The sequence below is a fragment of the Dioscorea cayenensis genome, chromosome 18 (genome assembly GCF_009730915.1).
Source record: "Dioscorea cayenensis subsp. rotundata cultivar TDr96_F1 chromosome 18, TDr96_F1_v2_PseudoChromosome.rev07_lg8_w22 25.fasta, whole genome shotgun sequence".
NCBI classification, from domain to species: domain Eukaryota; kingdom Viridiplantae; phylum Streptophyta; class Magnoliopsida; order Dioscoreales; family Dioscoreaceae; genus Dioscorea; species Dioscorea cayenensis.
Genome location: NC_052488.1, coordinates 20,306,082 through 20,330,523, shown reverse-complemented (window position 1 = coordinate 20,330,523; position 24,442 = coordinate 20,306,082). Strand labels below are relative to the sequence as shown.

General features: G+C 34.8%; 5 protein-coding genes across 6 annotated transcripts; 2 read left to right on the top strand and 3 right to left on the bottom strand.

Moving 5' to 3' along the window:
* Positions 1–105: 105 nt before the first annotated feature.
* LOC120282369 lies at positions 106–2,624 on the top strand. The gene is made up of 5 exons (XM_039289174.1): positions 106–517; positions 1,311–1,410; positions 1,491–1,626; positions 2,201–2,296; positions 2,367–2,624. The coding sequence occupies exons 1-5, from the start codon at positions 181–183 to the stop codon at positions 2,487–2,489; spliced, it is 792 nt and encodes a 263-aa protein (XP_039145108.1). The 5' UTR covers positions 106–180; the 3' UTR covers positions 2,490–2,624.
* Positions 2,515–4,794, bottom strand: LOC120282370. Of its 2 annotated transcripts, none has more exons than XM_039289177.1 (6): positions 4,674–4,794; positions 4,411–4,566; positions 4,245–4,331; positions 3,996–4,145; positions 2,869–3,078; positions 2,515–2,775 (listed from the first exon to the last, which is right to left on the bottom strand). In XM_039289177.1, the coding sequence occupies exons 2-6, from the start codon at positions 4,498–4,500 to the stop codon at positions 2,617–2,619; spliced, it is 696 nt and encodes a 231-aa protein (XP_039145111.1). In that variant the 5' UTR covers positions 4,501–4,566; positions 4,674–4,794; the 3' UTR covers positions 2,515–2,616. The 2 variants fall into 2 exon arrangements, with proteins under 2 accessions (XP_039145111.1, XP_039145110.1); XM_039289176.1 differs by having other exon boundaries at positions 4,635–4,789.
* Positions 4,795–5,607: 813 nt separating this feature from the next.
* LOC120282519 (protein NEN1-like) lies at positions 5,608–9,485 on the bottom strand. Its single transcript, XM_039289343.1, has 6 exons — positions 9,049–9,485; positions 8,829–8,986; positions 8,367–8,413; positions 7,628–7,691; positions 6,582–7,174; positions 5,608–6,014 (listed from the first exon to the last, which is right to left on the bottom strand). Exons 1-6 carry the CDS (start codon positions 9,374–9,376, stop codon positions 5,780–5,782), a joined length of 1,425 nt encoding a protein of 474 aa, XP_039145277.1. The 5' UTR covers positions 9,377–9,485; the 3' UTR covers positions 5,608–5,779.
* Positions 9,486–14,370: 4,885 nt separating this feature from the next.
* On the top strand, positions 14,371–20,194 carry LOC120282299 (integrin-linked protein kinase 1). Its single transcript, XM_039289078.1, is given in 12 exon segments — positions 14,371–14,971; positions 15,976–16,050; positions 16,907–16,933; positions 16,935–17,024; positions 17,288–17,382; positions 17,597–17,717; positions 17,824–17,903; positions 18,857–18,916; positions 18,986–19,107; positions 19,190–19,275; positions 19,374–19,489; positions 19,653–20,194. Coding segments are annotated over 12 exon segments (1,317 nt in total). The 5' UTR covers positions 14,371–14,653; the 3' UTR covers positions 19,780–20,194.
* Positions 20,195–20,756: 562 nt separating this feature from the next.
* On the bottom strand, positions 20,757–23,652 carry LOC120281631 (transmembrane emp24 domain-containing protein p24delta9-like). The gene is made up of 4 exons (XM_039288320.1): positions 23,434–23,652; positions 23,103–23,312; positions 21,303–21,379; positions 20,757–21,025 (listed from the first exon to the last, which is right to left on the bottom strand). The coding sequence occupies exons 1-4, from the start codon at positions 23,650–23,652 to the stop codon at positions 20,881–20,883; spliced, it is 651 nt and encodes a 216-aa protein (XP_039144254.1). The 3' UTR covers positions 20,757–20,880.
* Positions 23,653–24,442: the final 790 nt, after the last annotated feature.

Sequence of the window (24,442 nt, the reverse complement as noted above, 5' to 3'; positions counted from 1 at the left end):
ACCACTTTTCCATTTGTTTGTTTCCATTCTTCGTTTTTCATTTTCATTTTCCATTTTCATTTTCACCTGTTTTCCATTTTCCATTTTCCATTTTCATTTTCTTGGACGCGCCTCGTCACGCCCCCAAAAAGATCTCTCCTTCTCTTTCTCTCTTTGTTGATCTCGATCTCGAGGTCGCCAATGGAGGCCTTGAGCTTTCTCTGCCACCCGACCCCCACCACCTCCAGGCCCTACAGTGCCATCGCGCTCCCCCCGGTCATCAATCGCCCTCTCTCTTGCTCTTCTCGGAGGTACCGGAAACCCCTCCTCGTGTTGTGCTCTTCCTCGGTTGGGGGAGAAGGGGGAGATGAGGAGAGATCGGGCGCGCGAGGAGGATACGATTCGGATGTTGAGAGGGCGCTTGGGATGGATGGGAGCATCCCTGGGAGCTCCTCCGAGTTCGTGAGGCGCGTCTCCTCTCGTGCCTACGATATGCGCCGGCATCTCAACCAGTCCTTGGATTCCGTTAGCTATGATGGTATTGCCCTCTTTCTCGGAATAACTTCATAACTTTTTTTTTTTTTTTTAAAAAAAAGGATCTCTATGTTTATTACTTTATTTAGATTTGTTATGTTTGAGGCTGAGGACTGGAAAGTTGCCATTTTTTTGTGTTTTGCTGTTGAATTTCTTGCATTTATTCTCATTCTATATATATATATATATATCTTATTGTGGAGGAGTGTTCAAATTTGTGAATTTTTCCCCTATGCTGTTGTATATTCTTCAATGTGTGAAATAGTTGGTTTTTATCACGTTGGTTCTCAGATTTGTGAGGTTGTTTCATGCTGTTCTATGCTAGTATATTCTTTAATGTGTGAAATAGTTGTCTTTTATCATGTTGGAGTTCAATTTTTTTTCATGTTGTTTATACTTGTATGTTTACATATTGCTCAAGTAAAAATTGTTTGGATGTATGTCATTCTAACCTCTTTATGGCTTTGGAGTTTGTAGGTGATTGAGCCCCTCTATCATGATGTCAGAGCCACATCTTAGCATCATATTTCTAGATTTTATAAACCAAGTTGTTTTTCTTTCCTAATGATTTGTTCTTGAGTTAATATTTGGTCAGTCAGTTTCAACTCATAGTTAATATGGGGTGATTCATTGAATCATTTATCACTGGAGTCTAAGACATGCTAAGATTGAAAATTTCACATTGATTAAATAATAAACTGTTTCTTGTGTATGTCCAAGGTTTTATGAGTGGCATTCCTCTTACCGGTTTAAGTGTTTTTAGTATCATGAGCCATATCTTGTATTTCATTTTCCAGTGGTGGAAACCAACCCATGGAGAGAAGATTCAAAGCCTGTTTATGTGCTAACTCAGAGAGAAAACCAGCTTTGGACAATGAAAACACGCAGGAATCGAAGGTCTGCTTATATTTCAAGTGCACAACATGTTTGATGTAGCTTGACACTTGAGAAACTGATCATCTTGATATTTTGTGCAGTGAAGTGGAGAGGGAGCTTGGGTTACTGTTTTCCAGGAGTGCAAAGCAGGGATCTGAGACTGGTAACAAAACTAAACACTCAAGAGCTGGAACCAAGTTTCACATGCTTGTTGAAGATATCAGGGAGGGTGTGCTGGTAAGCAGTAGTCATTCATATAATGATCGCAAATTATAATTCAGAATATCTTTTCATCCTTTGATTTTCACAACCAAATTGCTCTTCATCTGAACTCTGAAGTTTAGTTGCAGATTTTATTTTGAATTCTTGTTTTTCTTCTTATTTGAGACATAAACAAGAAATATTTAGACTAGGAAATAATTTGCACTGCCCCATGGAGTCATAGGCATAAAGAAGAGATTTAGTCATGAAGTATGCCATCAGGTGATTTATGTCAAAACAATGTGCGTTAGTGATATGTTTGATATAATCACCAAATGCTTTTCTTTCAATAATTCTGCTTAGTGAAACTTTTAATCATGTCTGTCTATATTGAGTTTGTGCATCTCATAATTTTGGCTTATATATGTCGATGTGCTTGTTTGCGAATTATCTCATAAGTAATCAGCTTATAAATAATTGCCCCTACATTTTCTTGATCTAGATGCACCTTCACAAGCTGTTTTTCTTTTTTTTTTTTTCTTGCCAGTGAGACTGAGGTAAGCTCTGGGTTTTTGTTTTCTTTTAAACAAATTTTTCTCCTGCATTGAAGGTGTTTGAAGACGAAGATGAAGCTGCAAAATACTGTGATCTTCTAGAAGGCGGAGGACAAGGCTGCGAAGGCATTGCAGAAATCGATGCATCCTCGGTGAGTCATTGAATTTCTTGGCTAAATCCATTTATGTAATTTCTGATTTTCAGATACTCTTCCATTCTAGGTGTTTGATCTTTGCCACAAGATGAGGGCTCTTGCCGTCCTATTCCGCCGAGGAATAACACCACCATTGCCTAAAAGCCTCGAGCAGAACTTACGGGCCCGGAAGCGTTCCCTCGAAGACTAATACCAGAACATTCGAAGAAGCTGTATACTTGTAACAAAAACATATTTTGCAATCTTACACTATAATTAATTGTTATACAAATCAATGAGATTCACAGCAGATCAAGTAAAATATATAAAGCCACATGTTACAATTGATTGCTACTTGTATCTCTATCTCTATGAGCAGCAGAAGCAATGGCTTGTGCTCTTTTAGTCATCAGCATTTCCTTCCTGAAACTCTGAAAATCAGACAGCAAAGCTCCATCTACTTCTTGTTTCATTTTCTCCACCAATCTCTTCAGCACCTGCAGCATCATAAACAGGGTTCATGTTTATAATCTTTAATCAAGAATCCAAGACTATTTGAGACTGTTATCCTTAATAATACTCCGACCGACCGTCTCAGCAGCGACTCGGAGGATGTTCTCCGGCACAATAGCGAGAATAGCCGGAAGAACCACACTGATGCTCATCTTCAAGTGACCCTTAAGACGACTATTCCCTCCTCCATTGCTCCTTTTCTTCTCAGCATACAAAGCTCCTTGCACACTGAGAGAGAAATGTGAAGGCACATACATGTTTTCCAGGCCACGGAGCTCCCACCTTGTCTGCAAGTTTGTTATTATTTATTACTTTATCAAAACTCAATTAACATTCTACCATTTCCCCTTTTTACTAATCAGTTATATATATATATATATATATATATATATATATATATATGAGGACCAATCCTCCACGGACGTCCAATTATCAGCCGTTGGATCTCGATGCAATTGTTAACATTTGATGAACAATAATTGGGTAAATTTTTTCAGTGAGTACCTAAGTTTGGCCTTATATAAGTTTGAGCACTAACTTTCAATTTGTATCAAAATGAGCACCAAGCTTTAATTTCATTTCTCCGATGGAGTAATTGGAGATTTCCGGTGGATAATTGGTGATGTGGACGCCGGAAAGCTTGCGTGGATGCCCTAGGTCCACTTCACCGACTCACCAACTCATCCTATCTGGACAAAAAAACTACATTAATTTACAGATAATCGACGTGTACATCCCTACGTGACAAAAAACACCAGCATTGGTTAAGTAGGTGAGTGACAGTCGATGAGCGTGGACCCAGGGGCATCCACATATGCTTTTCGGCTCACGTCACCAAAAATCCACTGAAATCACGATTACGTCGGAGAAATGAAATTAAAAGCTTTGGTGCTTATTTTGATACTAAATTGAAAAGTCGAGTCTCAGCCGATATAAAGCCAAACTTAGATGCTCACTGGAAAAATTTAACTACAATGCATATACAGTGATTACTGTTTTATTATAATGAACAATAATACTGTTTATAACATTGATAAACAGTAATTACTACGACACAATAACTATTGTTTAAAACAATACAATAAACAATAATACTGTTTATTATGATCACAATCCAATGGCTGAGAATTGGACGTCCATAGAAGATGTAAATTCTATATATATATATATATATATTAGTTTAAATATAGCAAGGCAACATTACAGCTTGGAGATCCAAAACTCTAGTAGCATGAAGAGGGACACCAGAAGGGTAGTTTTTGCCTAGTGATCTACACTTGAGGCGCATTACCACCACTGGCATCACTGTTGCAAACAGAAACTGTATTGGAAGCATTTGGATCTGCCATTCCTCCTGCAATTTTAATATTTATACTTGTTAATTACATGCAAATCATATATATATATATATTATTGAACTTCAATTTAATAAATGATAATAATAAATACTTGCATCATTCAGTCTCTTGCTCCTACGTTTATCTGGGAACATTGCATTGAAAACTCTGGGTCTATCCTGGATATAATCATCAAATGAAGCCTGTGGACATGGAATGGAACAACTCCATTAAAACACTAAAATAAAGAGCAAGTAAATGATGAGTATTTATATACTATACTTGTCCTGGTGGTTCATAAAGAGGGATGTCTGTGGAGATTGTGGAGCTGAAAGTCACTGGACCTGATGATGATGATGAATATGATAGCATTTGAGAACCTCATGTGTTGAACTCTGTTTGTTTTCCATCCAAGAACTCTTGTTGTGCTTCCACAACCTGAAGATGATTAGATTGATTGAATTATAAGATAATAAGAGGAAATAATGGAAATAGATAAACTCTACCTTGCAAAACAAGAGGGGAAATAGTAGTAATAGTAGTACATCTATTTGATCTAAATCCTGTTGCAATTGCTGCTGAAATCTTGGCCATCACCTCTCTCTCTTTGTCTCTCTCTCTCTCACGCTGAGAAGTTTCTATGGTTGAAGTTTCAGGAGAGGGATGGAGTGTCTGCCACGTGGGAATAAATGGATGGTTGAACAGAGTGTTTTTAAATTTCTTTTATCTGTATTTATTATATATATATATATATATATATTTAAGAAACCTTCATAATTTTAATTTATTTTTTTTAAAATGCTGCTAACAGCTGGGATTCACTTCATTGTCAACCTATGGTGGGGAGATAATTTTTTTTTTTAAGGGAGATGAAAATTGTTTCTTCTTTATAGTGGGGAAGTTTATTATTTTTATATATTCTATTGATTTTTTTTTTTTTTACAAAATTTATTACTTTTAGTATATTTAATAGATTTATTTTTTTTACAAAGTGGACAAATCATATCATGGACATCTATGATCACAGGTGAGAAGTTAATATTTTAATATAGTTGTGCTCTCATTCTGTATAAGTTGTAGGTTAAACTTGTCTTATCAGTGAAAACACGAATATCCTATGTACGAAATTAGTGCTAATAAATCAAATGATTATTTGCATTTCATAAAAAATTGACTTGCATGTATATTTAATAAAACATTAATATTTGGTTAGAAAAAAACCTATTTTATATATATTTTATAAGAAAAACTACATGTGTGTCACTATTGAATCTATATACATAATTGTAATGAAGAAACATAGGACGTTCGTAGAATACCTACATAATTGTAATGGGAAAACGTCAACTGTGGACGTTCGTAGAACATCTGCAGTTAAACACAGTATATATTAAAAAGTATAATAAGTGTTAATTGAGTTTTGTTTGTAGTTGATTAGTTATAGTTTTGCTTATAAAAGTTATTGTCCACAAATTAAAATTTAAAAATTCTGAAGTTATGTATAAATAAATTCGGAAGTTGCACATTGCTGAAAACCAGAGAGTTTGATACAGATAAGTTACATTAAGACAAAGAAGAGAGGCCACTACCAGACACTAATAAGTGAATGGTGAATTCATAGTACAAACTAAGCAATAATTTTGTGTTCATTCTAATTGGCATGCAGCACCAATGTTTTCGCCACAAGGCGAATGCCAGCATACTCCTGGAAATCATATGTCTCCAAATTGAAGTAGGCATCAACCATGTTCCCCGGAATGATTAATGGCTCAAGCTCCTCCGCATCTGGTTCTCTGAAAACAAGTCTCCGAGTGTTCCCCGAAGGTTCCTTATGGTAAATCTCCGTCGAGTACATTGCAACATGGTCATTTATGACAGTAGGTATGCTGTAAAAGATCACAAGAGAATTCAGCTAAGAACAGAGTTACTGAGAAAATGACCGCATATCAAGTGTAAGTAGTATGCATATGTAGTGAAGAATTAAAAAATATTTGCTCATGTTAATGTAAGGGTTCATCTCCAACTTAAACTTTTTTATGATGCCAGAAGAGGTTCAGGGTTGTGGTGCCCCTAACATATGACTAGAATTTGGGATGGAGATTTGAAGGAATGGCAATCTCCTATGATTTGTGGCGATTGAATTGCATATTCTCATTGCTACCATGAACAACAAACTCAAACAACAACGACCAAGTGTCATTAAACCAAGTCAGCTTCTAGTCAAGATCTATTCTAATCTGAAGAAGTGCCTAAGGACAACCCTAGTTCTCACCAAACAGAACCTGGGAAGGCTTTAAATCTATGCCACCTTGCTTTCCACAGTGAGTGACCATTTTCTCACCTTCAATTTGTGGCGCTTAGCCATAAACAGACAAACCTATTTAAGGACAAGGTTTGTTATCTTATCAAGAGGTGGAAAGCAACAAAAGATGAGACAGAATATGAGAACTTACTGTAATCTGACGCTGGCAGATTTTGCATAATTAGTGTTTATCACATGCCTCCACTGGGAGCTGCTGCCGGATTCCACATGCAAGCTTTCGGCAAGATTGTCGCACAAATCCAGAATATTGTGTAGGCTTGATTCCACATAAACCATAAAACTCAATTTTGGAGCAAATTTAGTGCTTAATCTGAAATGGATTTTCATTCCCATTTGGCAAAGTTGCAAAGGGGTATCTTTGTGAAGTAGAACTATTCTGGGAACAGATTGTTGATAAGGAGAGGGGGCAAGCGATGCCCTAACACACTGAGTTGAAACTTCCTCAGGTTGTGAAAATCCAACACACTGACTACAACCCTCACCAGCAGCAAGAGTGGCAACACTAGTTGTTGACCTAAAATTCTCCATGGATTCATTTTGGTCAATTCTCATTTGCTCAATATTATGCATTAAATCAAAAGGCTCCATGTTTGATGCTGGGGCACTAGGATCTGCTGTAGCATTGGTTTCAACAGGAGACGCACTCCCACCAGCATTGTTTCTTGGAATGGTGCTCTCATTAATCAAACTGTTCACTGGAAACATATCAGAGTAATTCGATTCCTGCAGGAACCACAGGATTCAGAATATTAAGAATACATTAGGCCATCTATGATGCTGCAATATACATGACCTAACAGTTATTGGAACAACAGACACAGCCTTCAACATGGAAGACAAACAGCAAATGGCAAGAGATTATATGTAACCCAATGTTGAAAATATAATTTCTTTGTATAGACCCATAATCAAAGAGGGAAGTGACTCATTGTCATAAATTATCAGCAGAATATAGAAAGAAAATATTTTCAAGAGAAGCCGGGATTTCAAAAATGGTCACAAGGAAACCAGTTAGAGACATTCCATCACTTCATGCATTGAGAGATCAAGACTGTGGTTTATACTCAAACTCTGAAGACCTTCCCCACATGCATTAGCTTCAGGGACTGGAAATATATATATATATATATATTGACAAAATAAGAAGAAATTGAGAGAAATGGATCACAGAATTACCAGGAACAATACAGTAGCACAGTACTTCAGAATTTCCAGATTCATCCTAACATCACCCAAGCTCCTGGATCACATATATAAATTACACCAAATTCAAACGAATGTATAAATATAACATACAAACTAAATAATATTAAAGATAAACTTAGATCGTGCAAGATGTGACAGTGATAAAACAAATCTATTTCTATGTCACTAAATAGATTGTGTGGGAGTTTGCACATCTTAAATTTCAATCTTCTTACAGTCCAATTCACAGACTGAGAAATTTTGATGATAAAGTTGCATAATGTAAAACCTTTCTAATCTTTCGCGTGTTCAGAAACATCAACTGCATGGCTAAAACTTTTGGGTGAATAAGACCAAATAATCACTCATTCCATCATTAATTTCCTACAATAATGGTTGATAATATTAATGAATAATGACAAAGTTCTGCCATCAAACAACCTATTACCTATATGGCTCTAGAAATGGGAACAATGATTCTAAAAGGAGCTACTTTTAGAAAATATTGAGAGGTCTATCATACCTCTTGAGATACAGAATTACAGGATCCCTAGGCTGATCATACCAAGATGGCTTAATATCTTGTTGAAAAAAAAAATAACTGAGTCCATTAGCTTACCGAAGGGGCCTCAACACTATCAAGATGCTAACCACAATAATTCTATAAAAGATATCCATCGATAAACTATAGTTTTGATATCCGAAAAGTAGTTGATGAGTGAGAGCCTACCTGTGCATTTGCCGCCCAAGGCCAAAATAAGCTGCCAGGCTATCCATCTGCAAAAATAACAACTCACAGAAAGTACAATTCAGGAAAATATTTCATTCAAAGTTAAACTCGAACTCACTAGACTGGATGTCCAAAATCATAAGACCCAGCCGTTTAGAAAGAAAAATCTACCATTAATCACGCATTTTTCAATGTTTAGAACAATACGTATTATATATATGATAGGGTCTTCAGATCATTACCAAGCAACCTCTTTTTATCTCAAAACCTAGTAGTCAACCTTATTATAAGAATCTAGAAAAAATAATGTGATGTAAATCAATCATTTTCTTTTTTTTTTAAATATCCAGCGCAGTATACATATTTGCAGTGTGTATATGTGTGTATATCCATAGATCATTTCCAAGCAACCCTTTTTACAACAAATTCCACGCAGTTAATTCCACCAAAAGAGAATTTTACCTTCATGTTGCCAGCTCGCTTCCCAAACTTCTGGGTAAGCAATGGCAAAGTATCAATTGTGCCCCGAGGCTGAGGGGAAGGCCTACCAATCTCCTCGAAAGCCTCCTGAATACGAACACAGTCGAACTTCAAGATATTATGACCAGCCCACACCCGCCCTGAAAAGCGACAAACCGTCAAAGCCGATCAAAGGTCAGCGACAAAGGAATGCAAAACTTACCGTGAAGAATCCGGAACACTTCGTCGGCAACCTCATGGAACGAGGGGGCGGAGGCGACCAATTCGGGGCAGATACCATTGCAGCGTATGGAAGCGTCGGTAATGACGGAGAGGTCAGAGGGGCGGATCAAAGTGGAGTAGCTACCAACCTCCACAAGCTTTTTAGGGCAAACAAGGATGGCGCCGAACTCGAGCAGTGCGTATCGCTTCCACGACCCCCGCAACGGCATCGTTGTCTCCAGGTCGAAGAAGGCGATCTCCGGCCCGCCGGCTAACTCTACCGGCAATTGAGCTTGGAAAGGCATTGATGGCGAGGCGTCCATCTCCATTAACGCTCTTCGATCTCGTTCTCTTTCTCGCTCTCGCCCGCGCTTGGCCTCTTTTAAAGAGAATGGAATCCAATGAATCCATGGACCATGGATTTGCTTGGAGAGGAAGGAGAAGAAGTGCTTTTGCTTTTGCTTTAGGAATAGTGCAAGGCAACCTTGGTATCTAGCAAGGGCTTTTCAGTCATTTTACTAATAAATAAATAAATAAATTATGTGTTAAATTTATTTATTTATTTATGAGAATCAAGTAAGTAAGTTACTCTATGGCTATAAGCATAACGTAGGTAATATGTGTGTTAAATTTATATAAAATTGAAAATTTTGCTTAAAATATCTCAAAATATTTATATAAATATTTTAATTTTTTAAATTATCAATAAAAATTTGGTATATTAACACTGAATTCTCTATTTTGGATGCACGTATGATGCAATGTATGTTCACATTTCATTAAAAATATTTTTTAAATTTTTATTTCATTTAATATTATTATAATAATATTTTTAATAAAATACCATAGCTTGAGATATCGAACACTTGGCAAAGAGATCAATGGTTGTGGAGAACAAATGTGGGCAAGGAAGACATATGTAAGAATATTTGTGGCCTTTATTTATATAAATTAAGCTTCAAACTTGCCTCCTGATAAGAACAACAATCTAATGCAGAGAGGATTTGATATCAACATAATTTGATTTTTTTTTCACATCTTGTTTTTGGAAAAAACGTAAATTATTCATTTTTTTACTTTTTAAAATAAAAAAATCAAAGATTTTTAGGAAGATAAAAAAAATCAGAAATTATTTAAAAATAAAAAAGTTTGAATGTTTCTTTTCTCCCATGAGAAGGTAAACTGATAAATTTTCTTCCTATAAAAACTAAATTGGTTATTTTCTCATGTTTTACATTTAAAAATTTTAAAAAAAATACAAATGGGGAGATGTAGTTTCTTTTAAAAAATAAAATAAAATAAAATAAAATATCAAACATATATTTCTAGAATATTGATTTTTTTTTCCAAATTTTAATTTTTCACATGTATATCTTGTTAAATTTTATATTTTAGTATTAGTGGGTTCTCAATAGACTCTATATGGGCTTAGAGTATAATTCCAACATATCTATCCTCTAATGATTGATTGATTGTGTTGCTAACGTATGAACAATTAATCTTTCTATAATAAAAATTAAAAATTCTTGTGACAAGTGGTCTGTGACATGGCAGATTGGATAAGATGTTGCCCAATGTGACAGATGGGCCACAGTCCATATAGTAAAAATATTATTTATTTTCAGGCATTTCTAGCCTCAAAATAATCCATTCTTTAATTTAAAAACTAAATTTATCCATCTTTTTTAAAAAAAATTAACTAAAATAATAATAATTACAACAACAACATGACTGGAGTTTTTTCTTGTAGTTCTTTTGTTTTTATCCATTTTTAGTTTGCTTTAATGTTTCTGTTTGCTTTTTAATAAAATTGGCCATTTTTTCACAAAAACCCAACAACAACAAAATTCATTAACAACCAAAGTTGTTTGTACCTACAAATGTTATCTTAAAATTACTTACATAACCCTATGGAAAAACCCTATGAAAAGTTAATACCTTAACCCTCAAAAAAGAACTAATGGGAAATAATTTCATAAAGCAAGCACTAAAAAATAATGAAGAGAGACTAAACGGGGTAAATAAAATTTATTAAGGACTTTTGAGTGTTTTGCCTCTATATAATTGGCAAGGTTAAATTGACTTGCTTTGACTAAAAGTTATTGTCAATCATCACTTTGCATGGCACCTTTTTCAAAAGTTTTTCCCCATCAAGTCAAAGGGTGAACTGCTCACTTGATGACATTATTGCATGGTTCGCCAAACTTTCGTTCAATAATTTTGGCCTTCTTTTTTTCTTCTCCAATTAAGTAGGTCCATTTCATTCTTGAATTGAAATTAAATTTTGTTTGTTTAGGCCTTCTCATAGTTTGATCAAATTGGATGGCAACTCACAGAATCTAGACAATACTCAGTGAAGAGTGGCTATTGGCTTGCATTGAAGCTTCATCCATCTATATTGAACACCCCCATTCAACATTTGATGTGATTGTTGGAGCTTATCAATTCCACTAATAGTTCATAATTTTCTTGGCGCGCTTGTAAAGATATCACTTGCACTAATTTTAACTATCAGTTTTTTTCGTAAATCCCTGAACTTTGGTTAAATATTATTTTGATCATTGAATTTTAATTTGTTTCGAAATGCTTATTAAAATTATTAATATTTCATCAGTAGGTCACCCGATGGATTAACATCTTCATTAAAGCTGACATAGAAGTTGGAAAAAAGCCCAGTCAATGCACAGGTGGAGACCTCTACGTCAACTAATGAAGATACTAATTCATCGGGTGATCTTGCGATAAAATGATTAGTAATTTTAGTGAGTATTTTAAAATAAATTAAAATTCAGTGATCAAAATGATATTTGACCAAACTGAACTACAATGATTTAACAAAATAAAATAACCCTCAACTATATATCTTAACATCATCCAAGAGACATGTTGCTTCATGTGTAATATTGAAATGGAGTCCACCTTGTATGCCTTTGTTGAATGCCCTTCTGCCAAAGAAATATGGACACTAGCTTCAACAACACCCATGGAGCAAGTTGATGCCAAATTCTCTTGAAATGTCATTTTATGGAACACAGAGAATCCTTCTCCAACAACACAACTTCAAAAGTGCTATGTAGTTTATGTAGTTCTTATTCCAATGGAAACAAGCACAAAAAAATCTCCATCCATCATGCAAAACCCTACATCTCTGATTCGTAAGGAATGGTTGCACCCTCATCCTTTTTTATCTATCTTCCTTTTTTTAAAAAAATGTCTCACACAGCCAAATCATATCCTATTAATATTATATTTATGTTGCTTGTAAAAGAAAATTTATATTATTATTATTATTATTATTTTTTTAGACAGACGGCAAACCCTACTCTAGAAGAGAGTTGTCAAAAGATAAATAGATATGATGGTGCACTAATTATAGTGATTTAATCGCTTAGAGATTTATTAATTAGCTAAAGTGATTAGAATCCTACTACATGCAAGCTCAAAAAAATTTTTAAGAACCAAATTAAACTAATAAATTCCTCTGCTATACAATCTAGAGAGGAGGGAAACGACATCCTCTCACAGAAGGACGTAATAAACAATGAATGAATATACTGCTGCGTTATTTCTACAGTGTCTTGCACAATACTACAATAGTATTATCAATTATAGGATTTGATCATGGATTTGCCCATTCACTATTCAAGTAACAATCCATGTGGTTGTTGAAACTCATATTAATATTTTTCTAATATATATAGATATGTATACACCAATGACTCGTTTGATTTATCGGCATCAGATCTTTTATATAAGGTTTTCATCTCATTAAAAAGGTGGGTTTAAATCCCCCAACTTATATAGAACGAATGGGCATAAGTGTCATAAAGTTCAACTTTTCATGTATGCTTGTCGCTAACACTTAATTTGTCCCACATTTATATATATACATTTGAAAAAAGCTTTTAAGTTCTGACTATTAAACTACTCAAATTAAGATATTTTGGATATTAGTTGCTTAAAGCTAAATTGTTAGGCAAAAAGGGGTGAAATATTCATTATAAATGTGTGTGCGAGTATATATATATATATATAATGCCGACATAATTTTATTAAAATTAAAAAAATTGAATATAATTCTTCATCCTAAATTACTTTTTTCCCTATTTTTTATTATTAATTAAAAAACTAGCAATTTTAGCGCCAAAATAATTTGGAGCAAAATCAATTACCCATAGAAACTCATGCACTTATCATCAATTATTTGTCTGCCTTGGCATTGAATTGGATGCAAGAAGTAAATTAAATTTACCAAAATAATAATAATATTTTTTAAATAAAAATGATTTAATACATGCTAAAATATCTTCTCCAACCCACCTTTCGTGGGTCAATGCCTCTGAACAGATGCAAATGGAGTGGAGAATATGTTCATGCTTTTTAATTTTTAATTTTTTATATTTAAAAAAGGAGTATCAACCTTTAAAAATTTGGAAATCAAACAAAATATCATCAAAATTAATTTTTTTCCCAAATTATATACTCCCTCCATTCTTTTTTATCTTTTGTGAATAACCGAATCTCACGTACCTCAAAAATTAGTTATTTCACATAATTTAATAAAAAATTAGTTATCTTTTCAAAATTACCTCTGATTTATATTTTTCACATTTATCTCTCATATTAAATTTCAAGAAGAGAATTGAAATTGAGTGTTAGGATAATTTTGAAAAAAAAATAATAAATGCTTCTTAATGTTTAAAAATAACAGATAAAAAGAAACATAGGTTTATGACATATAAAAAGAAACGGAGGGAGTAAGATATTTTTGAATAAAAATACAAATGAAAAGGAAGGAATCTATGTTCATGTTTTTTTTTTTCTTTCTTTTTAATACCTTTTATTTTTGAATTAAGATATAAGAATATCATTTTTTTTCTAAGTGCATACGCACAAATCTAAAATGAATTATCTAGTTTATGTATCATCACCGGTGACACAGAGTTTAAATAGTAAATTTGTATTCACAATCAAAAATCAATTATTACTATTACATTTAGTAAAATTTAAACTCGAAATTTATTAAATATTTTACAAGTTTTTCATAATGAGACAAATACTGCAGACCACGAACTCTTTATTTAGCATCAACTTTCAAATAAAAAAGATTTAAATAATAGTAAGTACAAATTTTAAAAATTTTAATCACAAATTTTAAATAAAAAAATAAAAAAATTATTACTGAAAATATAAAGAAAAAGTATTAAAAAAGGCTTAAGCCGACATAATATAGGAGACGGTCATTGGTACAATGACCCCCAATCAATATATAATGCCGTCAATGATGGACTTGTTTCCGTTTCCGTTTTTCTCGTTTTCATTTTTTATTCTTCACAGAAAACGAAAACGAAAACGGAGAACTGAAAACTGAGAACAATTCTCCATAATAACCACACCTCCTCCTTCTTCGCATCTTCGAAAAAGTCCAGTGACGCGGAGAGAGAGAGAGAGAGAGAGAGAGAGAGAGAGAGCGAGAGAGCGAGAGAGATCCATCAATGGCTGCCAGTTGATACCTCGAAGAAGAAGGGAGAAGCTTTGCGCCAGCAAGCATCATCTGGGATCCAGATCGAGAGAAGAAGCTCCCCACAAACCATCGCTGAATCGAGATGAGTGGGAAGGAGGGGGATCAAGCTCCCGGCGGTGAGGAATTGGGCAGTGGCTCCTCCTCGCAGGCACCGACGGCGAGCAAGCAGAAGGAGAAAGCTAGGGTTAGCCGGACGTCTCTGATTCTCTGGCATACCCACCAGAATGACGCTGCCGCCGTCCGGAAGCTCCTTGAGGAGGACCCTGGCCTTGTCAATGCTCATGACTACGATAACCGAACCCCTCTCCATGTCGCCTCGCTTCATGGGTGGATCGATGTCGCCAAGTGCCTTCTTGAGTTCGGTGCCAATGTCAACGCCCAGGACCGCTGGAAGAATACGGTGTGTCTCTTTGGCCTTCTCTGTTTGATTTCCTTTTAGTATGGAGCACATTGATGATTGAAATCTGAGAAATTTTATAGGCGAATGGTTGATCCCGTCGCATGAGCCTAATTGTGATTGTTCATTATAATTGGCAGCTGATGTTAGTGCAACTGTCATAGTTTTAAGTACCTAGCTTTGTTTTGTTGGATGATTTTTTTAAATGCAACTAAAACCATGGCTCAATCTCATATGTAAGAGAAGGTGGACTCCCTTCTTTTGATTCAAATGGAAACATGCCAGGGGGAAACTGTATCTTGAATAGTTTTATATGAAATCTTGGATGCCATTGCTCCTATTTCATCAAATCTACTTCATCATAAGCTATGATTTTTGTTTCCTAAATGCATTAGTCATTGCTAATGATCTAGCTTTATAGCTGAATCAATTACTAAATCAGAACACATCATGGTTAGACTTAACTGTGATATTCTAGTGCCAGTATCTATAATATCTAAACCTTTAATGATAGAATTACATTTGCAATCAGGGAATTGACCTGAAAGCTGATGCACAGATGTAACAAGTTTGGCTTGATGGCAGGGTAAAGGAATAGCTTCACCATTAAAAATTTTTTCCTTGTGTATGGTTTAGATCAAGATTGGAGAACTTATGAAGGACTCCTTTTAATCAGGTGGAAGAAGATGTAAGTAGTTTGTCTCTCAATCCTAATTCATGTCTTAGCCTGTACGGTCTGGGTTGAATTTTACAGATTCTCAGAGGACATTGTCTTTTTAATCAAGAGGAGAATACATCTTGCAGTTAAAAGCTTTTAGTCCCCAAATCAGTTTGTAGTTCCGATAGCCATACACTTGACTTGATGTTTGATATTCTGTTTTGGTCAAATCTGCATAGCGTTTATAAGAAGATTTTTTTTTTTTCTATTTCTGGTTTGTTTAGATTAAAGAGATTGTAAATTTCATTTATGTTACACATGGTATTGACTAGGGTATTTTTTTTGACAGCCATTGGCAGATGCAGAAGGAGCCAAAAAGCACAGTATGATTGAGCTATTGAAATCTTATGGTGGTTTGTCTTTTGTAAGTTTCCTCACCTTGTAGATAAGATTGTTCAGTACCAGCAATGCCGGCTTTCGTAGATGTTGAATGCTGCCAATAAGAGAATTTGGCCGTATTCATGTTGGGCACTTGTGGCTTACTAATTTCTGAAGTATTTTTCCTGCGTGCATATATGCCATGGTGAATTGTTTTCTAATACATGTCTTGAAATTGTATATAATTATGCCTATAATTTTTTTTATTTGTTTTTAATGATAGGAATGATCTCATCCTTGCGCAAGGTCGTATCAGCACTATACAAATAGTTTCTCTTCACTTATGAGTGGTACCTTGGAAATATTTAAAAAAATTAAGTGTTGCCCATGACCACGAATAGTTTTTTAGTGTTTATGAGTGGCATCTTGGAAATGTTTTATAAAACTAAGTAATGCGCATGGCCATGAGAGCATAGGCAGTTCTTGTATGCTTGTATTTACAAAGGTGAACTATAGTTGCACCAGCCTTGGGAAATACCATTTGGTCCGTTCTGACTCTGAAATATGAGATGAACATTATATATATTTTCATGATATTTATATTCGGTTTATAAAACAAACTAGTATGCATTACTATGGCCCATTATATCTTTAGCATCAGTTAATTGCAGCATCGCTTTGTTACTTTTTATAGTATTTCCTGTTATATTTCCTTAAGCCACCTTTAGCTTTCACTCCTTATTGTCTAGTTCCTGTTCATGGTTAGAGACATGCTGGCCTTTTTCCTTTTTTTTTTGTTATAATAATGATCTTTAGGCTAAACCATACTAATCATTCAATTTTATCAGACCTCATATTGTTTGGTAAGGGAGGGAATAATCATCTGTTTGTATGGAACACAGGGACAAAATGGTAGTCATTTCGAACCAAAAGGCAGTTCCACCCCCTCTTCCCAACAAGTGTGACTGGGAAATTGACCCATCTGAGTTGGATTTCTCAACCTCAACCGTTATTGGAAAGGTCAGTTATTTGCTATGTACAAACAATCAAATTCTAGTTGACTATGGCAGAATAATGAGCTGTTATAGCTAGTAGAACTGTAGAAGGGGTCAAGTACAAAGGAATGGTCTAAACATTGTAATCTTGATGCATGGAATGATTTTGAAGGGTGCCTCAGAATAAATAGGAATGAGAGAGGCATTAATCTACAACTAAATCTCTGGGGTGTTTTGCAAGTTATTAATTTATTTGAATTTAATTATGTTCTCTCTTCGTTTTTGTAGGGTTCATTTGGTGAAATATTAATAGCCTATTGGCGTGGAACACCAGTTGCTGTAAAACGTATTCTTCCATCACTCTCAGATGATAGATTGGTGACGTAAGCATATCTTTTGTATTATATATAGATATGCAATTTGGTCTCACAAATGGTTTTATTGAGAGAAGCAATTACTTGGCGAGAATGCATTCTTTGTTTAAGTCCATCAGAAAAATGCATGTTTTCACCACTGCTTTTGGTCTTAATGTGATGTGTTCTTAATTGATAGTATCAGCCCTTCTTACTCCTCTTGTTCTTGTACTATTGAATTCAGTCAAGACTTTAGGCACGAGGTGAATTTGCTAGTGAAGCTACGCCATCCGAATATAGTCCAATTTCTTGGAGCAGTTACCGAGAGGAAACCTTTGATGCTAGTCACAGAATTTTTAAGAGGGGTATAAATGAGAATTATATCTCAAGCAAAGTTTCATATTGGCTAACATAAAAGTTCTTATGGAAGAACTGAACTTCTCTAAATTGCTACATTTCATTCCTTATCAGGGTGATCTCCATCAATATCTCAAGGAAAAGGGTGCTCTCAGTCCAGCAACCGCTGTTAATTTTGCATTGGATATTGCCAGGTAATTATTATTATTATCCCTTTACAACTCTGATTGATCTAGTTATAGGGGATCCTGAACATTATTGTAGAGCGAACAATGGTGACCTGTTCATTCTATGGATTTATTTTTCTTGTACTGTGTAGTGCATGTTTATGTAATTTCCTTTGGTTTTAGGAGAGCGTGGCTGTAATTTGGTAAGACTGATTCATTAACTTAATGGAGATTCTTGGCATTTCTATGAATTTACTTTCATTGCACTGTGTAGATGCTAACTAAAGAATTGCATTGTTTGAGATAGTGTGGATTGTTGAGCAACCCTGTTGTTCACATTTTGAGTTTGTTTTCTGCATTCATATAAATTTGGCATGGAATTCGGGCTCCTTTAATCCTGTTTCAGTGTATATTTTTACTCTCATCAGAAAAGGCATTTGCTTTGCTTTCATGTGAAATTGGTGTTGTGCTTCTTCCTTTTTTATATCCTGAGTCCCAGATTTGCCTTGCTTATGTTCATTCGAAGCAATTTCCTCAAGTGATAACTGAAATAGCAATTTCTCGATTATCTATGTTGACAAAGCATATGGTATCGTGTTACATTGTTAATGCACTTCAATGGTTTCTTATAACCTTTAAAATTTGCAATGTAGGGTTTTTTTTTCTTAGAGTGCAAGTCATATAACAGCCACTATGGTAACTATGAGATAGATGCTTCTTCGCGTGCTGCATTTTTCCTTTCCTTATCTTTTATCCTTTTTTCCATACTTGACATATAGTGGATAAAGCGGATAAAGTCACTGACCATGTTTAGAAATCCTAAAGTGTTCATAGCTCTTTGCCTGATAAGTATTAGCCAACTAGTTTTTTTCTTCTGGCAATTACGTTTTAGTTAGATGCCAAGAATTTAGTCTTAACTTGTGGCATATGGGTGATGGCAGATTAGTGTGTTGTCATTTACAGTTTTAATGATTGCACAGGGGCATGGCATATCTTCACAACGAACCAAATGTCATAATTCACCGTGATCTAAAACCAAGGTTAGTTCATCTGATAACACTCGATGAGTGCTTTTAAGAACAATTCTGAAGCTCACTCAATGCCTTCAGGAATGTTCTTTTGGTGAACTCCAATGCGGACCATTTAAAGGTTGGAGACTTTGGACTAAGCAAGCTGATCAGAGTCCAGAATTCTCATGATGTGTACAAAATGACTGGAGAAACTGGGAGCTGTGAGTATTAAATTTGTTTCATATTAACAAAGTCAGATCTTTGCCCTGAGAATTAATTTTAGGCTGTTTTCTGAGATGGAAGACCGATATATGGCTCCTGAGGTATTCAAGCATAGGAAGTATGATAAGAAAGTTGATGTATTCTCTTTTGCAATGATATTATATGAGGTACACTTGTTTTTCTCATCAGCAGTTCATTGGCCATTTAGAATGGGTTTAACATTTTTTTCTTCAACCTCTAATTACTGTTGTTCCACAATCTGCAGATGCTTGAAGGAGATCCTCCTATGTCAAACTATGAACCTTATGAAGCTGCAAAGTATGTTGCAGAAGGCCATCGTCCAACATTTCGTGCGAAAGGGTACCTTCTGGAATTGAAAGAGTAAGTACAAGTATATACATCAACACTGAGCTCGCCACACTACCTTAGTGTCTCGGTCAATTTCACTATAAGTTGAATATCACATCCTTTGCCTGTAAGTCTGTAACCATGCATCCTTCTCCAGTTTAACTCTGATTGTACTCCTACTTTTCGGATGGTCCAGATTGACGGTTGAATGCTGGTCTGCTGACATGGCGCAGAGGCCTTCTTTTATAGATATTCTCAAGAAGCTTGAGAAAATCAAGGAGGCGGTTTCACCTGATCATCATTGGCACATCTTCCCACAGTAATTTAAGCTCTGATCAGGTTCTTTCCCTGTAGATATGTTTCTGTACCTCACCGGTATTTCTGCCTCATGGTTGAGCTTTTTCTGAGTCTACTGGAAAATACAAAGGTTGATCATTGATGCAAATTGTTCTGGAAGTAATTAGATGCCCTCAAGCAAAATTTGAATTCTATTATTGTGGATGGTGATTGCTTTTAAACCATGTCAAGGGTGTTTGTCAGAGCCCAGAGTAATAACTCCGGTGATCTGGTATTATTGCAGTAAATTATAAACACAGGCCTTGTGCTCACAATGGGAATGGATATATAGGTTATCTTATCTGAACTATACACTGTTTGGGTTATTTTCATTTCAGGACAAAATATTTATGTATTTGAAAAATTGTGAGTAAATTCTGATTGCTTTGTTGAGCTGAGTCATCCATCTGTTTTTTTTTATTTTTTTAAATCATATTGATTGCATCCAGCAGGAATACAGGTTCCAGATTGCTTGTATACTTTGTCCTGTCATTGCCAAATAAATTGGTGGTTGACGCTGTTTTGATTTAGTTAATATATAAATTAAAATAAATATTTTTTATCTTGATTTTTTATCACGTATTACTAGTTTAATATTATTTAAATAATTATTTTAAATTTAATTATATTTTATAAAAACGGCTACTTTCATGCCAAACTAGATTGAAGAGAATAAAATTAATTAGCAGTTAATGTACAGGTAAAATGCAGCTGCACAAAAGTAACAGGCATAAAGAACATCAATTTCATCACAATTATTTCTGTTGAAAATTCAAGTTCAAGCTCAAGATCTAACCAAAATCTAGAAGCAAAAGAAAAGAAAGCTCAGGTCAGATGTAAATATAAAATCAGGTTAAAAAGATATGACCAAGCAAATGAATTGTTAATTAATATCTTTCGCTTACCAAAAACCAAAAACTAAAAAAAGCCCTAAAGAAGAACATTGAAAAGAAATCAGACAAGGTATAGAGAACAGATTACTATGATCAATCTCTCCCTCAAGTCTACAAGTTATAAGTCCGATGGCTCCTATTTAATCTGATATGATGTAAATATTTCAGAAAATGAAGTTCATTGTGGAACAAAGTTTAGAGAAGTTTCTTCCTCTCAAAGAAGGTCTTCAAATGCCATAGCTGCAAGCCTGCAACTGATAAACATACAGCAAGGGAAAGAAAGCTCAACCATGCCATCCTTGAGTTCGTTGCTCTGTTCATGTCCTGCATTTGCTCCTCCCTGAAATACATATTACATAGTAAGACATAAAGAAACCAGTTTGAAATGTAGCATCATGAAGTTCATGAACATCTCTTCAAAGTGATGAAAAAGCTGAACTTATGAAATAACTAATTCAGCAGAATGGAATTCACAGAGAATCTCTCTAGCACAAACACACAAAGGTATCCTTCTATTGTTAAATTAGAATGAATTTTATGAGTTGGTTACTAGCATGTTATCTTTGTCAAGATGGTGGTAGAACTTGATTAACTTTTCGGATATTAAATTAATTTACCTTTCACGAAGATAGAACATTTCATCATGAATTGAAGTGACAGTATCATACAATTTCTTCAACTCCAGCTCCATGACCTGCAGAAATTGGCAATGATGATAAATATGATATGTGCTCCAAACAGAAGTTCTGTTATTAGTAAGTGCTTTCCCAAATCAGGCATCCATTTGCTGCAATAGAAAAGGGTTCTTTCTCACAGCAAAACATTCTTTGGTTCTTGCCCCCACATGGGTTGCAAACATTTCACATACATATTGTATAGGCAGAGAATGATACGGAGAACAAAGTCCTAATTACTACATATGGAATCAAATTAAGCAATAATTAATCATACTCAAATATGCACAATTCACAAATGCTTTGAAGCAGGCTAGCACTTTTTAAGAGAAACATTTTACAGGAGAAACACAAAAAAATCCATTCACATACAATGAAGAAAAATTGGGTGATCTAGCAATTATGGAAAACATCTTCTAAGGCAACAATACTTTCTGTGTTGAGAATAATGACAGCATTTGTGATTAGATTATTGATTGAGTATGATTGGCAACTGGAAAATATTATTCAATGCAAAAAGAAGCAAGAAAAAAAAATAATCATATGCACCATTGCTGATTTCTTCTATTAATGCCAAGACTAAAAGATCAACGTAAGTAAACTGACATCAGCATAAAGCGCTCATGTATGACTTACATAAAATCACAGCTCACAAGTCCTGTTTATTGAACGTCCACAGGATATAAAACAAAAATGAGAAACAGCCAAAATGAATTGACACAACAAATTGGACTTAGCATGATTGTTTCCATCGGAAACTAAAACAAAATACAATAAAATATTTTCATGCTGAATGCAATCAATTGCTCAGTAAATTACCCACAAAATTCTATAGAATCCAAGTAGGTGATTTATCTATTTATAATTGGGCATTGACAGGAGTTCAAGCACGGATGGGTGCCTAGGGGCTAAATAAACAACGTTAGTTGTGTTATTTGATAAAATGGCAGTGGGCCTGTGTGATGAACTAGCTAAATTCATGCTGATGGGCTTAGATTTTTTACATAGCTCACTCCAGCATCACCAATGAAACTGAGCCAACCTCTAGGTCATCATGATATTCACCTTACTTCAAACCGATTTATTCTATTAAATCTTGAAAAGAATAACTTACCACTACAAACAGCAACTTCCCTACACTACACAAATAAGGTTCTTGCCATATGAATACCTATGTGACCCAAACTATATGTTTCATAGTTAAGTTTCATTCATTAATCATCCTCCAGCATAAATTCTATTCCCGATAACATAAAATCAGAACTTACATAATATACCAGTCCAATATCCAGTTCCAGAGTTCTTACATGATAGTAAAGAAACCACCACAAGACTCTTTTGCTCACCATTAAAGTAGTCTCACAACAAGCCATGCCTTCTTTCAACACTCAATCTAATAGGATAGTAATATCTCCAAACTAACCTTTCCACGCTTCAAACATCAGATAAACCTTATATACTGGATCATTAGCTTTTTCGCTTTCTCCAAATTATTAAAAAATCTATGCAATTTCACTGAAAGGTGATTTTTTTTTTTTTTAAAAAAAAAGGGTTTTCTACTGCTAAGTTTCAAATGCGGTCCTGATGATATATTGATATGAATTTCTCAAATAGAAGGGGGAAAAAAGATTTCTTGATAGAATTTGGCTATGATTTTCTTTGAATTAAGACAAGAAAAATAAAAAACCCAAATGAAAAAAAAAGAAAGTACGAAACAAAGAAGATAGGAAATAGAAAATATACATCGATCTGACCCTTCTTGGCGACGCTGGGCCAATCCTTAGCGGCGACTCCGGTTCTCCAATCGAAGTCAACGGTGACGGTAACAGGAGGCTTGTGGTCGGGAGTCCAGAAACAAGCAAGGTAATCCCCGGCCTCCACCGACGTGAACGCAAAGTTGCCGGAATCCACGTTGTCCCCGAAGTGGATGTTGTTCCCATACGGCGAGGTCACCTGCAAACAAGCAACGATCACCGAATCAACAGATCTGAAGTTTGAAGTTTTCCGACACCAAATATCACCAATTCTCCGATCGATTTGGCATAGAAGAAGAAGAAGAAGACGAAACACGAACCCTAACAGTGACTCGATAAGCTTCAGGAAGGGGACCGGAATCAGAAGGATTGATAACGGAGTACTTGCCGACGGCCATGGCGTCCATCTTGATGTCCTCCGAGATGCACTTGGTGCTCCCCGACTGAAGATCGAAGCGAAGGGATCGTCCGGGCATCACCGACGCCAGCACCACCAACGCCATCATCATCACCACCATCGCCGGGAGCTTCGTCGCCATCTCACTCTCAATCGAGGAACCGCAAGAAAGAAAGCAGCTCTGAGACGATGAAAAATTTAATAACCAGTGAAAAGAGATCGTGATTTAATAATTAAAATCCAAAGGGCGTAGTTGTCGTTGATACTTGATACTAAATAAGTATTTATTAATTGATTTTAATTTTAATTTTTTATTTAATTATATAATATTACAGTTTTTAAATATTTGTGATGAAAAATTCATAATCATCAACCTGAAATCTAAATTTTTTCAACTAAATTGATTTGTCTTAAGACTCTTAACCAGACAATGTGTATGAGATAAATATGAAGGTTTTTATTTCTCTTAACTTGCATGCCCTTTGAAAAAAAAAATTGGATAATTATTATCCTTTCCTTGGGTAAAAGAGGGGGAAAAAAATCATAATTGTTTCTATCTTCTCACTTTGTCTATTTATTTGTTGATTATATATATATATATATATAATCAAATAGACAAACCATTCATTTTAATTGTTAAAAGAAAAAATTGATTCTTTCCGCTCTCAACGTATTCAAACCTCAACTTACACAAGGTAAGAGCATAGATAATTATTGTAAAAGTGAATTAATTCATCAACCTCCTTGTCAATGATCTCTTGATATGTTAGAATAATTTTTTTTTTGTAAAATATTCATATTCTACTGAAAAAATATAACTTCACTGCTATGCACGCCCATGACACGTAGAAAATCTCATTTGGACCTATTTATGTATGTATATACACATACATATTTCAACAGAAACAGTAGTCTTAGCATCCATCATAATC